This window comes from Liolophura sinensis, chromosome 6, assembly GCF_032854445.1.
Source record: "Liolophura sinensis isolate JHLJ2023 chromosome 6, CUHK_Ljap_v2, whole genome shotgun sequence".
Classification (NCBI taxonomy): Eukaryota; Metazoa; Mollusca; class Polyplacophora; order Chitonida; family Chitonidae; genus Liolophura; species Liolophura sinensis.
The window spans coordinates 71137085-71153300 of NC_088300.1; the positions used below are offsets into that span (position 1 = coordinate 71137085).

At 37.8% G+C, this 16216-nt stretch overlaps 1 protein-coding gene across 8 annotated transcripts in view; it reads left to right on the plus strand.

Moving 5' to 3' along the window:
- Positions 1–16216, plus strand: part of LOC135466455 (MAP kinase-activating death domain protein-like) — a 56836-nt gene that overhangs the window by 29644 nt on the left and 10976 nt on the right. For 6 of the 8 annotated variants that reach the window (XR_010444116.1, XM_064743929.1, XM_064743932.1 and 3 more), the window contains 14 exons: positions 795–856; positions 1230–1596; positions 2361–2472; positions 2718–2798; positions 3037–3145; positions 6625–6811; positions 7739–7930; positions 9466–9574; positions 11143–11277; positions 13609–14081; positions 14274–14436; positions 14872–14992; positions 15340–15556; positions 15804–15911. Coding sequence is in view for 7 of the 8 variants with exons in the window: in XM_064743929.1 (XP_064599999.1) it covers positions 795–856; positions 1230–1596; positions 2361–2472; positions 2718–2798; positions 3037–3145; positions 6625–6811; positions 7739–7930; positions 9466–9574; positions 11143–11277; positions 13609–14081; positions 14274–14436; positions 14872–14992; positions 15340–15556; positions 15804–15911 (2436 nt within the window). In the remaining variant the exon portion in view is untranslated. The remainder of the gene's footprint in view (positions 1–794; positions 857–1229; positions 1597–2360; positions 2473–2717; positions 2799–3036; positions 3146–6624; positions 6812–7738; positions 7931–9465; positions 9575–11142; positions 11278–13608; positions 14082–14273; positions 14437–14871; positions 14993–15339; positions 15557–15803; positions 15912–16216) is intronic. The other 2 variants (XM_064743931.1, XM_064743933.1) reach the window with 2 other exon arrangements.

The window sequence follows — 16216 nt, forward strand, 5'->3', positions numbered from 1 at the left end:
ATTTCACTTCGGGTAAAACTGATATGAATTAAGTGGTGTTTTCTTTTAAGAATGGAAAATGTTTTAAAGTGAACAAAACTACTAAATCAATGAGTTGAAACATTATTGTTTGTAAAGCTCATCAGTGGGAACAGCAAAATACATAAACTGAGTGTTGCCAAATTTTCCATACCTTCTGCTGTAGCCTGCATTATGTAGTGCTGTATATATTATAAGAACTGTTGAATCATATGCTTTGGAGGGGCCCCCGTGGCTCAGTTGGTTAGCACGCTAGCCAGCGTAATGACCCAGAGGCCTCTCACCAATGGGGTCGCTGCTAGTTCAAGTACAGCTCATGCTGGCTTCCTCTCCGGCCGTACGTGGGAAGGTTTGTCAGCAACCTGCGGATGGTTGTGAGTTTCCCCGGAGCTCTGCCCAGTTTCCTCCCACCATAATGTTGGCCGCCATCATATAAGTGAAATATTCTAGAGTACAGCCTAAAGCATCAGTCAAATAAATAAATAAATATGCTTTGGATCATGAAATGATCTTAGACTGAAATCAAAATTTCTAAGCGCTTTAAAATTATTATTTCTGATGTGACAAGGGTAAAATATTGTTTGAGAACATAAAGTTTGGCTAAGTTTTGTAGAAATTTCAGCTAAAATAATTGAAAGGAACATACCAAAATCAGTGATTAAAATTTTCACTGATGTCTAAGGTCACTTTGTGAGCTCAGGTATGAGATGTCATACCAGAACTCACTCAGCAGTTTTCTGAGCAGTAAATGTCATGAATTTTTCGTTTGTCATCAGGAAGAGAAACGGTTCGTGTATGACTCTGGTAATGTGTCAGCCACAAGCCGATCAATCACTAGGTAAGCACAGCTCTTTCACTCTCGTAGATGCTTTAATGTACGTGTATTTGTGTCGTGTAACTTTTTGAGAGCTATTCAAAGTCAGTCAGTTAAACTATATATTGATTCAAGGGAAAATACTGTTTAATTTGAAAAATTGATTAGTTCAGATTTTTAGAATTGAATTTTTTGAAGCGTGTTCATGAAATAACATTTCTATCTCTCCCTCACAAGTCCTGTTAACTAAAAAAAAATGATAGGATAAAATTGATTTATAGACTTTTTGTTAATATTGTTTACAAAGTTGAATGTTAAGATACATGTATATATTGCTGAGATCACATATATAAACTGCTTAACTGGATTATGTGACTGTTGTTATTTCTCATATAAGCAGCACGGAGGAAAGCACAGCTTCGTTGGACCTGACCAGCAGTACTAGTGACACGCCCCCCACACCTGGGGTGGTGGGCACTAAACAACACCCCCTGGCACAGCCCCTAAACAAGAGTGCAAATTCTGCCTTTGACAAATATGAGAAGCCCCCGAAGAGTCCCCAGCTAAAGGCCCCACCCAAAACCAGTGGACACCACCCTCCTCCACTGCTCACGCAGCAGTCATTGCCAGCCAGCTTGCCGCCGGCAGCCCACTCCAGCCCACGAGTTTCGCCCCAGCCAGGTCTCCTCTCATCACTAGGCCAGTCAGGGGCCAGACTTAGCCCCTCGTCAGGATCCAACTCTTCTCGGAAACCTGGTCTCAAGGTGAGTGTTTTTTGGATGTGACACTGAGGAGATTGAACGAACTTGTATTTCATACTGGAAAGTTGATTTTTATCTTCCAGACAGGTACCATTATGAATAGTCCTGTCAGAAACAGATATATAAATAAACCTTTGGTTCATGATTTGTGGTATATGGATTTCTCTAAACACAAGAAAATTACAAAGTACACACTAATGTGAAAAGTGACAGGAATGGTGAATTCTTCCCTTTTGCAGAATCATGAATTGGTATGAACTCTTGTTCTTTTCCTGTATTACATCACACTTATCAGTGTATGTGTGTTCATAAAACACATATGAAGTACACAAGCCATCAACATCACAGAAGAAAACTGATGTGTTCTATTGTGATTTGAACCTGTTGTGATGCTTGTCCCTGAGTCTCCCATTGCATCAAGACTTTGAAATCTGATTGTATGTCTTTATGTACATGAAATAAGGTGGGTTTCCCCCAAGTCTTGTCTACTTTCTTTGATACCTTAAATTACCTGATATTATATTACATTATAAGTTGAGAAATCTGCATGAAAATGGCCTTAAGTGAGAAGATCCTTCAGTAACCTGCAGATGATGTTGGGTTTCCTCTCACCATAACGCTGGCCGGCGTTGCGTAAGTGAAATATTCTTATGTAAAACACCATTCGAATATATCAAATATATAAAGATGGAGGAAAATCAGTAGACATTTGTACATATTATAATAAACATTGTAATTTGTTGTATATTGTCTCTCCCTACCAATAGCCACTGTCTGACTCCGAGCGTTCATCCACCCCAACCTCTATCATCTCCACTATCAGCAATGAGCTGACAGACATCGCCCAGTCTACCTCCAACACCATCTCAGAGTTCTTTGGTAAGCCACTTCTTCTATCTAAAGTTTTTGTCACTCCATGAGCCCCTTCAACACCCACTAGCCATACAAAAATCATTTATAACTATAAAGTAATAATGCTTTGTTTTCTGAAAAGCAATAAAAATTATGATGAAAAATTGTAATAATTTTCTTGTTCAAAGGCAATAATTGGTCTGTATGTCATAACAAAGACATTAACTAGTAATGAAAATGGAATATAAATGTGCATTATTTTGCATGCTCAGGGTCCAACAAGCAGGAGAGGGTTGAGAGAAGCATGAGTAGCCCTGGCATCCCAAAACCCAACAAGCCCTTTGCACCACTAGGTAATTAGTCTTCACATTTGATCATGCCCAGAACAGTATTTATAGCATTTTTATTCTTCATCACAAAAAAGAGGCAAAAAAGTGATTCTCTTACTTTGACTTAGTTTGAATTAGGGTTATGCAGGTATTTAGATATTTTGATAATTATGTGATCTATCCTGAAAATGCTGATATCTTAACTTTTTTTGGGCCTTGTCTACCTGAAAATCTTCAGCCTTTACTGTTTTGATGTGTACAGGTAACAGAAAAGCTTTGGTTGAGAAATCTGGGCTGGTGAAGCACGCTACAAGCAGGAAGCAAAAGGACACAAAACACACTGCATATGATTCCAGGACTGCCTCCAACAGGTACTCGGCTTTTTTATGGCGTAAAATACCAAACAAGTAAATAAAACAAATATCCATGACATTTTCACTGCACTGTAATGCTGCCACTAAATTCTCTCTAAGAAGGCCACAGTATAAAGGGTTTGTGGACTGTTATGCGCCTTGCTTTGGATTTGTCTTGGACAGCATGCTTTACAATACAGAGTGACTGATTCTACATCCTGTTGGCTCTATCTGTATGCCTGTAGGAAATGTTTGCTGTTGTATGGACAGAACCTTGTTTCATAAAACAGGAATAATTAAGCTTTTGCTTCCATGAAATAACTATCCTTATGAAGTTATACTGGTTGGTAGATGTAGCCTTCTCCAGTTTTATGTCTCTGAAAAGGGGCCTCCATGGTTCAGTCGGTTAGCGCGCTAGCGCAGCGTAGTGACCCAGAAGCCTCTCACCAATGCAGTCACTGTGAGTTCAAGACCAGCCTATGCTGGCTTCCTCTCCGGCCGTACGTGGGAAGGTTTTCAGCAACCTGCGGATGGTCGTGGGTTTCCCCCGGGTTCTGCCCGGTTTCCACCCACCATAATGCTGACCGCCGTCGTATAAGTGAAATATTCTTGAGTACGGCGTAAAACAACAATCAAAAAAAAAAAAAAAAAAATCTCTCTGAAAAAATGTCTCTCTTTTAAGGGCAGGGAAAATCATTTTTGAGTAATGAAAAAAGGATTAAAAACGTACTTGCATTTGCTGAGACTTCATATAATAAGACGTCATAAGTGCCTATTACGTGGCAGTTAGTACTCCAGTGCTAGTACTCCAATGTACCTGAACTGTCCTGTAACCATGTCATCTATTTTACATGCAGTGTGTTTAATACCTTTCACCACTAGGCAAAATTTTTTACTATGACCTGATACCGGAGATGAGCACGTCCTTGATGAGTGATAATACATATTCATTGGAAGGTTGCATCTTACCACAAGTTGATTTATTTATTTATTTGATTGGTGTTTTACACTGTACTTAAGAATATTTCTCTTGTATGACGGCAACCAGTATTCTGGTGGGAGGAATCCACAAGTTGATGACTCATAATGAGAACATTTTCTAGGTTCGTGTAGACTTACGTACCAGTATCATAATTTTGTTTGTCTCTTTAATAATGAGATAATACTAAAGGCACATGTAGACTAATTTTCCCAGTATCATTATTCTGGTTGTCTCTTAATAATGAGATAGTACTAAAGGCACGTTTAGACTTACATACCAGTATCATTATTCTTTGTGTCTCTTTAATAATGAGATACTACTAAAGGCACGTGCAGACTTGCGTACCAGTATCGTTATTCTGTTTGTCCCTTTAATAATGAGATACTACTGAAGGCATGTGTAGACTTGCGTACCAGTATCGTTATTCTATTTGTCCCTTTAATAATGAGATACTACTAAAGGCACGTGTAGGCTTGCATACCAGTATCATTATTCTATTTGTCTCTTTAATAATGAGATAATACTATAGGCACGTGCAGGCTTGCATACCAGTATCATTATTCTATTTGTCTCTTTAATAATGAGATAATACTATAGGCACGTGTAGGCTTGCATACCAGTATCATTATTCTGTTTGTCTCTTTAATAATGAGATAATACTATAGGCACATGTAGACTTATGTATTAGTATCGTTATTCTGGTTGTCTCTCTTTTTTCTACATCTTTCCTTGTTATAGAAAATTTTCTACTAAAATTATCCCACTTCAGTTTTCAATCCAAAAACTCATTGTCTTTTTTATGGCAAATCCTGGCTCATCAAACTGTGATAGTCGAAGCAGCCATTTGTGGCTTACTCCAGGATAAAGCAGTCCCTGTTCCATAGCTTCCAAGTAACCATAGCTGGCAGCAGGGATAATTTCTGGCTGGGGTGAGAACCACAACCTGGTCATTGCTTGCAGCTACAACTACAGATAGAAAACCAATACTGTATACCACTAATGGGTAGAAATTCAATTTACTGGCTGCTGCCTCAAGGCCGTGCAGTAGAGCACTGGGATTGGTAATGGCGGCTTTTTTCAGCCCAATTCAGGGTCACAGGGTCTGTAAGATTGAATGACAGGTATTCCAGGAGCGATTTCTGTACCATAGATTCCATAACTAATTCCAAGATTCTGCCCAGTATTGCAAACAATCCCAAGAAACATATTTCTTTGACACTGAAAGTATAAATATATAGCAGGGGTGTCTAAAGCTTTTTTTTTGCATAGGAATACTAGGAATAGAAAGTTTCAGTTTTTAACAGGTTGTTCATTGTGCATGTACTAATAACAGGGCAGTAAAATATTTGCTCATATGTCCTGTTTTTCTCTGACTTCCTGCTGAACGTTTTCAAATCTCAAGCAGTAAGGAACTGCATAAAGCTAGGCATAGAGATAAGATATAGCACAAATATGATCTTGAGAGTAAACGGATGGAATGTGCTGGTCAGAAGGTCTGTTCTTGTTCTGGTTTAGCAGTCCTGAAAAGCCTCTTATAGATTTGGAAATCACGAACAAATGACACAAATAGAAACTGTGTTGAAGGACCTGCTGTTGGACAATGAAGTCAACTTTAAGATGTCATGGTTGTCATGGTGACATCAATGAATCTCTGTGATGAGAATGTATTATATGTTACAGAAGAGGTTATACTACATGTCACCCAATTCAATCTCCATGGCAATAAATGACCTCGTTAGTGTAAATTGATGCTTTAGGTAATGAAACTACAGTTATTATTGACAATTATTTTTAGAATTACCTCATTTTTAACTGGTTGTAAATCTTTTTTAATTTTTTTTTTTTGTGATTGATTACTATAGTGCTGCAATAAAAACCTTTTCTTTTTCAATTTGGGGACAGCGTATTACAGTTACAAGTGGGCATGTGTTTAATAATTAACAATTATAACTGATACATGCATTGCGTTCACACATGTTGTCGGCCTGTGAATGATGACAACCTAACTTTCTGAATTAAAGGAATGACTTACTGATCTATAAAATCACAGACTTAAATCCACTTTTAATGCTGATTAATTAGCTGTAGCTTTTTTCATGAGATTTGTTAAATCTTAATGGGGAAGTGCTATAGTTTCCTCTGGGCACTGCCCAGCTTTTATGTTTTAATGTTTGCGAGATATTTGGCTTATAATAGTCCTTTGGGCACTAGCTGCCCAGGTTTCATGTTCAGAAGTTTCTGAGATATTTACCTTGTGATCAGATGTTTATCTGACTAAAGTGGCCATGTGCAGTTCACCACCAAAACATGCTCACACGAATAAATGACAATAGAACTGTACATATAAGTAAAATATGTGAAAACAAAAATTATTAGTGGTGGTCAGTTACCTATTCATTGGGTCAGTTAACCGTTCAGGGCTGGAATGTTTCACAAACATGTGACACGTTATACTGCCGTCATGCTGGGAGAGTGATGATACTAATAACAGAATTTCTCCTGTCGTTACTTTAAGTGAGAACCAGCAGTTCCTGAAGGAGGTCATCACCAGTGTCATGGATGGGCAAGGCCTCAGTATCTTCAAACAAGGACGCGTCAAGAAACTGATGGAAGATGAAAACTATCGCAATTTTGTTGTCAGTCGCCTCAACAAAAATCTGGATCGTAAACTCTGTGATGATGATCCGCATATTGATGATGTTGTGAGTATGCATTATTAGGCCCAGAATAATTTAGTTTTCACCAGCGTTTAGGGACATGCTGAATTATATATTAATTTGTCTGTGTACTTATGGCAAGTGGAGAATGTCTGTTTAAATGCCCTGGATTTAGAGTTGCTGATGTTCTCATTTCACAAAATGTAATTTAAAGAGAAGGCAACAAACCCCAGAATTCTCAAAGCAAGCCATATTGAAATTCTGAAAGTGATAATTTGTAATCCTATAAATTATGTACTCTCGTACAATAACTTGTTTGAGTGGCATTTAGAAGTTGGGATGAAAGTACACTGAACAAGGCATTCTTATGGATTTACATATTCTTGGTTTATTAACACGACGTTTTGATGTAGTTACTAACATCGTTACCAAGACACAACGTTTCGATGTAGTTACTAACATTGTTATCAAGATCACTTGATGACAATGTTAGTAACTACATCGAAACGTCTTGTTAATAAACCAAGAAGTTGTATATCCATAAGAATGCCTTGTTAAGTATACTCCCGTACAATAGTTTTGAAATAAATAGACTGGCAGTTACATGTGTGCATTTGTTACTGTGAAACAGATATACTGCAATAATCTGATCCAAATTATTGTTCATGGTGAAACTTGAACCGATGTAAAGATGGACACTGCACCATCACTTTACTGCTATTGCGTCACAGTATTTGAAAAATTAGTTCAAACAGTAGGTTGCACATATGCGTTACATATGATTTCAGCCAATGTATGTTTCAGTGTACATGTGTTATTGACTGTTCTTCAATGCTTAATACTGTTTTCTACTTTATTGTTAAGCCTCTTTGAAGAGCCAGTTGTGCAATTTTACAGAGTTGCCCTCTAAATAAAGGTTTCAGCTATTCCTTCACTGTATGTATATGATAGTTCTTGTTTTCTGTCATGTAGCCGCTGACAAAGCAGGTGTATCGGGGGATGCTGTCCCTGATGAAGGCCATAGTTCACGGCCTTGAGGTGACCTATCAGAACCATGGCCTGGGAGGAATGGCCAGTGCCTACATGCTACTGGAGATTGCTCATACCCACTTCTGGCAGAAGGATTTGGGTAGTAACAAGAGTGACATCAGTGTCACACCAGAGGTGAGATGGTCAGCATATTCTACTGACAGCTGTCTCTAGAGGTCATTGAACGCACGAATGTCATCTACACCATTCAGTGTGTAGGTAAATTTACTTACAGTAAATGACATCAATTTTTACCCGTCGTCAGTGCATTGTTAGAGGCACATAAGTGGCAAAAACATGACTTTTGGTGCTGAACCTCCAATCCTTTTTCTAGGATCAGTGGAATTCTCAGAATCAGATAAAATGTACAACTTTACTTTCTTAGGTGAAATTTTGGAAATCAGATCTTTCCTAGTACAGTGTGAGTAGGTCAGGGGCCTTTCATCTGTTGTCTCCAGTTTTACTGATGGATTAGAACATACTGTTGGATAAATGAAGAAATACATTAAAAATGTGATGCCTACATGTGGAAGAGAAGAATGGAAATGTGCATAAAGGTGACTTTGTCACCAGCAGTTAATGATAAGACAAATGTCATTTTGACCATTCTAGTACAAGTATTATGACAAAAGATGAACTTTGTATTGAAACATTGTATATACAGAGGTATTCTCTGAATTACATACATACATGTATATACTAATGCACATTCATTCATACACACATTTCTTGGTAAAGCCAGATTTTGTAAACCTTTCAGTCACATCTGTCATGCCTACAGATGGCTGGAGTTACCATGGCAACTATCAGAGCATAGAAAACAACAGCTGTCATTCAGTGATCGATCCTTCGTGAGCTGTTTGACAGATTTGCCAACATATCAGAAGAAAATGAGGTTTTGTTTACAGATTTTATCCACTTTACCTACTGAAGGAGAAAAATGCGGATAAAAAACGATCAATACCTGATAGATTGACTTTTATCTTCTAGAAGATGTACAAGTATTAACTTTAACTTTCAGATATAACAGTTGCAAACCGAACCACTAAACTTTCATTCATTCATCGATTTGTGACTGTTTTAAGTTCATACGTGTACATGTATATTTAATACATAGTTTATGACAACAGCTTTAAGTTCTTTTGTACATGGTTGGTTAACAGCTAGGTAAGCTTTTCTAAGCAGCTGTTATTATTCTCAGTTAAAATGCACAGTTGTTCTGGAAAGCTTATTTATTCAACTACCATTGCAGCATAAAGTGTATAAGTTGTAATATTGATTTAGGGCTGCAGAGCATTGCTCAGTATTATTGAAGATTAGTGAGTTCAGTCCTGGATAGATTTTCTGAATTCTATCGCTTTAATTGTTTGTGGGGACTTGACAATTAAAGTGATTAATTTGGACAGTCTTACACCACTTGCTTTCCACATACATGGCGTTGGAAATTGCTAAGTTATACATCAATCAAATAAATAATCCCAAGTATTATATGGATTAAGTCAAAGTTGTCTGGAGATGTATCTACTCAACCTTTAACAGCCTGTCTTTGTATTAAAGTTTGTTTTAAAGATTGATTAGGAGGAATTATTGCCATAGACAAATATATGTGTAAACCATTTTAGCGATTGTGGATGTCATTGTGCAGACATTGTATTTTTTGTCTTTTTCAGATTGCTTCTCCATACGGCAGTCGTGAAAGTTTAACATCGAAGGGAGAAGACTCCCCACAGAAGGCTGATCTGCGACATTTGCATGAGGAGCAAATTGTCGCATCCATGGGTACGTATTCCCTGTCCCTCTGATGGCCATTTAGCCTGTGCTGATATTGCAGGATAGTTTGTCACAGGTCTCATGTATCTTTCGTCATCATTCAGTCACTGCTTTCCATTCAACATCTGCTTGTGTATGACACTGTGAACTTGATACATTTACAAGACACACCTTTTTATTATGTTTTGTGAAATAAAATTTATACATACATCTCATTTTGTGATGTCCTCAGCATATATATATATAAAGCTTATATATTTTTCTATAGTAAAACGTAGTTGTGTACAAACTAATTTGTAATGAAACTAATTTCATTTTAACACTTAACTATTGTAGTTTACTAATTTATGGCATGTATTTATGTGTAAATTGACAGTATACTAAAGCTCATGCTGTCCATTTATTTATACACAAGGGGGGTTATTGTCAACATGCACATACAGCACTGTCACATTTAGGGGTGTAGATGGAATTGGAAACTCCTTATGGAACATACACCATTTTTCTGGGGAAAGATCAAGGGGTTAGGATGAAAAAGACGTATTTTCTGGATGTGCACATTTTTCGCTTTTTGGACCACGCATTGCAGTCTCAGATGCATGGCATGTCTTTTGCCACCTTTTCTCTTTTTTTGTATTTACGTTTTTGGCACATGCATTTTCTACTTGCTTCAGTTATTTTGTTCATTTTGTTTCGCAATCATAAGGCATTGAGAACTACAATTCAAAACCATGGAAATCACTTCACAGTGCATCACAGTTCTACATACTGCAGCCTCCATGCAGTCAAACAAATCATCAACGGTCACTACAAGAATTTTAGGAAAATATTGTGTGTGCATGTTTACCACATTGTTGGAATGCATGTCATCATGACAGTACCAGGGTATGTTATTTTCACAGAGAGGAAAGGTTCAATTGAGAGATTGAGAGAACAGAGTTCTGGGTTTTTGTGTTACATTTAGTATTCAGGATGTAGTGTGTTAGTTTTATTAAAGATGAATTGACATGGAAAATTATTATTAAGCTCAGATGAATTTCTGTTAATGTTATATGTAACACACTACTAAAATTATAAAGTTTAATCTCTAGAAACTGACATATACAATCACTATTTTTGATCCTGTCTGTAATTGTGTGCTTGTAAATTATGGTAGGCTGTATATAGCCAGTTCTTCAAAGTGTGCTGTTGAAAAATAAGTTAGTTTTGTACTTGAGGATGGTCATTACTCATGAATGCAGTCAATATGCAAGCCTTTACATCTGTGATTCATGCTGGCTTTTGTAATGTTTAATTGAATGGTGAGATTTAGGCAAGACTTCCTTAACAGTCTTGTCCCAGTGTATACATGTATCTTTCCCAAGATGTCCATCCTCTACAACTGCTTCATTAAAGACAAGTCGAAAGCTTGATTCTGAAGTTATTAAGCTTGTGTTCATTTAATAATTCATCATGTGCTAAAGAACTTCAGCTTAATTGCCTGCAGCACACTTTGAACAGCTGGGTCTTGCTCTTTAACACTCTGCTTGGGTTGGCATGGTCTTACTTGTGTGGATGCGTTGTTTGGTTGACTGCAGGGGTTACGGACAAGCCACGGCTATCAGCGACTAGCTCACCAGCCACTCATACTAACCCTGGGTGGTGGTCTGAACGCTCTAACCCTTCCATCCTTAATTCTGACCAGTCTTCATCTAGCACCAGTACAGAATCAGGCAAGTTCTCTCCCATTATTACATCAAATGACCATGCTAATTATGTTGACAACAGGTTTAATGTAAACACATTTTTTTTGGTTTTCTTGGACACTTGTGCTATGCTAATGCCTCGCGAGATGTGCTAGTGCCTTCAGGATGTTCTAGTGCCTTCGGCATATGCGCAAATCCTGAAACCATGGAACATCAGAGCCATATTTGATTGAATGGTGGGGATGTTATTCGTCCCGGGGGAGTTGTGATACTAGGAGCAGAAGACCCTTGGAAGATCATTATCTAGTCTCCTTTTGAACGCTGTCTCTTATAATTGTTCTCGTCTTTGTGGCAGGTATTGTTACAACAAGATTAAGTGCCACAGGTGCAAGTTGTAACATAGCTCTGTGCAGTTTTAGTTTTAACTTTAGGGTCTGAGCTAACATGGAAAGATTGAAGATTGAATTCCAAAGATTAAATCTTGATATTCCTGTATGAAACCGCATTCATTTCTGAGAAATGAAGCCTTGTACATTGTTACTTTTTACCACATTTTGCCAGATTGAACTTGTACAAATTGTAGTATTGTAAGTTCTGTAGTTTTTGTGAAGACATTTAGCAGATGAACAACATCTCAGAGTGTATAAATCTGCCCTCGTCTTATACTTCAAGACTGTTTAGGCTATTCATTTATAGAAGAGTATTTGGAATTTCCAGCTTTGCAAAGGTTACTAGTAGTTTTCTGTATAATAGAATAATTGGACAACTAATTGTTACCTTGAACATAATTGTGTTTCTCAGTGTGCAGTACTAAAGAGTTTCCGTTCAAAGTGTCAACCAATTAGATGTACATGTACGTTGTACTAACCAATTAGTGGTGTCTCAACAGAGGAAGATGTTTCAGTAGTGCTACAGCTACCTGGCCACTCAATCAGCCTTTCTTCTCGCTGATGGAGTATTGGAGATCAGAACACCTAAGTGGCTATTAAACATGCTAGATTTTGAAACTCCCTTCGCAAAATAATGACTTCCTACATTGTAATAGCCTGGAATGGTTGTAGCTAATACTGCTTTCGTGTATAAGCAGACAGAAAAACTATTAACAGTGTTTGTAAATGTTGTCATCCGCATAAAGAAAACAATGTAGCTTAATAATTCAGGTTCAAAAGCAGTGTGATGTGAAGAATTTCTCATGATTTAAAATTGCTAAGTTTTTAATTTAAGCAATGACTCCATGACAACTTGCATATTTCATGATGACACATTGTGTAAGGCACTTCCTGTCAAGATCACCAGATGTTTTCTGTACACAGTAGAAAACAGTCTGCTAGGGATCTATTCTACCAGATTATTAAAAGGCCATTTAAATCTTGTTTTATTTCATTGTATCTCTTTGATGCCAAATGTTTCAGACTTTGTTGTTAGATTGCTATTCAATCTCCACCCAACAGGGTATGCATAATTGTGCTCCTCTTCTGCTATTTATAGTCTGTTTTATAATGGATCACAGCTTTCTCTGTGTCACCTGTGGCTTTCTTGGCATGCTGATTAAATTTCTGTGTTATAATTCATGCTCTGGTCACATTGGGTTATCATATTTATCCTTGAGTGCACCATATCTTTAGTTGGAGGTTTTCCTTTTATTGTTGGCTTATATATAATTCAATAATTATTCCGGAATCCTAAATAAATTAAGCTATAACAATTCCTGGTACGCTTGCTGTCTTTTAAGTGTAGAATACCTGCCAAAAATGACACACAATTTGTGTGGTTGTGTCACCTGTGGGAATACATACACAGTCTGGCTGTATACAGGGGCAAGGATCATTTTCAAATTCATCTCCATGAAGAAGAGCTCATATTTAAATGCATAACACTCCACACCTTTCGTATATTCTGTAGAAGAAATAAATGTGGTCATGTATGGCCAGGTAAAATTTCAGATTTCTATGTTCATTTTGGTCATGACGGGTTATATTATTGTATGACATTGTCAGTCTGTTTATGGAAATTGCCATACGTTGCCATAGTATCTTCTCAACCGCATCATTTAGATGGATAAAATATCTTCATTTTTTGTCTCAATCTCCAGGGCAGGAGCTTATTGAAAATGAGGCACACTGTTTAACATTTATAGATTTTTTGAGGGGATTTATTGGTCCTTCATTTCATCACTGTGTTTGAAGAACTACACTTCAAAGTTTAAAGTAGGATAATCCTTCGTGTTTTCATTCATCATCACCAATCATGAAGTTATTGCCGGTTATTTACTCTGAAAATTTGCAGAAGTAGATGTATGATCTATTTTGAAATTCTGAAGCTCATGTTAACATATACACTTCTTCCTTTGTATTGCAGGCTCCCCTGTCATTGTAAATGGTGATGAGTTTGAAAACATTGAAATCCAAACAGTGGAGAATCTACAGGCTCTGCAGAATGCCTCAGGCACTGGGGGAAACCAAACGACATACATTCCTCTTCCCCCTGGTAAAGGAACGTCAGCACGTGACTTGGCCAAAGCAGCAATTGTAAACAACAACACGAAGGCACACCCACGCTGTAACATTGTGGTGACGCAGGCAGACCAGGAAAATGGTAACCTGCACCAGGGGGATATACTGCGAGAAATGGTGAAAAACAAAGAGCTGATGAACATTAATAAACAGGATAAAATGAAGAAGTTCAGCAGTCTGGATTCGGAGGTGTCGGAAGCGAGCACTCTGGTCAGCACGAGCTCGGACAACCCCGCAGACGATGGGAAGAGGCGGTCAAGGATCACGCATCACCCCATACGAGGAGCCATGTCCGACAGTGAAATGGAAATGGCTGGGGTGAGATGGATCACATGTACAGATCAGAGTTGTCCAACTTTTTTGTATATTAAATAATAACTTATATGTTCATTTGGTCACATTTACAAGAAAAACTACAAAAAATAATTACAGCGAAACAACATGTACAGATGCTGTGTCGTATGTATTTATGTTGTCTTGTTGACTAACAACCTGTATTGCATTTCTCAGGTGGAGAACTTGACGAGTCAGCGTAACCGCTCATCAAGTATCTGGAGTAGCAAGAGTAACCTGAGTACTGGGTTCCGTTACCACGAAGGCAAGATGTTGAACACCTCCCCTCTGCCCAGCCCGGACACCGGCAAAACATACCTGTTTGAGGGACTCATCATGTGTAAGATAGCCATTTTTGAAAGGACCACTTGCATGGAAATATATATATATACCTCCAAGTGTCTTTTTAATATGCCAGAAGAGGTATTCTACTGGACTTCTACTGCTGTTTGTTGTAGCAGTTAAGAAAAGTTTTGACAGACATTATTTCATATTGAACCAGTATGATGAAATGTTTTCTACTGAGGAAACACAAAAAAAAGTGTTAAGTACTTGTAGGAAAATGTCAACTGTCATTTGTATTTTCTAAGAATGCATTTGGCTAGGATTTTGTCACATACATGTACCCTTTGGAGCACTGTACTTGTACAAATGTTTAAATGACCAAGTTGCAGACAAGACCTATGGCACCAAGTTAATAGACCTTTTACAGATTTGTATGCTGTAATTACCTATCTGTATATATGTACCTGTTTGTATGTGTGTGATGTTGTAGGTAAGGACCGCAGTCGTATCTGGGACCAGATGCAGTTCTGGGAGGACATGTTCCTGGATGCTGTGGCTCAGGAGAGGGACATCATTGGCATGGACCAGGGCCCGGCGGAGATGATGGAGAGGTAAGCTTATCAGACACACAACTCTACATTCACATTACATTCAGAGTTTCTGAGGCACTGCTTTCCAACATGTAGCATGATACATGTAGCCATGTCAAAATTACATGTCTAAATTATTGATTAGATGACTGTAACATGAAAATATCATTTCACAGTGAAACATTTCCAAGCCAGTATGGAAGAGACGCATCTGTAATTTTGATATCTTTCTTTGTTACCATGATAAGTCACGAGTCATGTCATTAGCTGAAGCCAACTGCTACTCCAAAGGCTTTGAAAGTAGTCATAATGTGTGTGAATAGTTACCTTGAGGAGCTCATTATTCTTGTTCATATCTGCACCACCAGGTACAATTCTCTGGGAGGGACAGAGAAGAAACGTTTAGAGCATGACGAGGACAAACTTCTGTCAGTGATGCTGTACAACCTTGTGGGATTTATGATTATGACAAATGTCAGCAAACAGGAAATCAAGAAGAAGGTGCGGCGGTTACTGGGCAAGTGTCACATTGGGCTGGCTCAAAGTCAACATGTCAATGATCTGCTGGATCAGATCCATAACTTGGTGAGTAGCAGATTTAGACGTGTTTTATTTATTTAGCATTTTCAAGTAAAACATGTAGCTTGATTCTGAGGCCGCTTAAGAGCTATATGTTTTGTATGAAATTTGTTTTAATTTCTTGTCAGAAAAAGCTTAGGTCAAATACAGTACTTATTTCTTGACAGCATGAAAGTGCAGATAACAAAAAAACAAAAATGTAGACTTGTTGAAGTCTTTATGTGGAATGGATGTTTTCTGTTTGTGTCTTCAGTACGGTAATGATGTGGACCTGAAGCCAATGGGAAGTCGCATGATGCAGAAGCAGTCTTTCACAGTACACTGGGGCAGTGATAACACTGGCGACATGCTCTTCATGGAGGTCTGTCACTGTTTTTAGCTTATCTTTTGTTCTTGAACTTATTGTATTCTGTATAAGCACCATTTTAATTGGAGACAGTTTATTACAACTTACGAGTTTCTCTCTAATACATAAATAAGTTTGTAACATTTATTCAAAATCATGCATACATCAGATAAATTGCATAATATATATTCCTTGAAAAAAAGATGTATCACATGTAAAATGTTGAGGCACAGGTGTGAGGCACATATAATTTATCAGGACTGTGTATGAGTTTTGCTCTCCGAAGGTGAATTGTGCCCATTTGATCCAAAAGTTTGTCC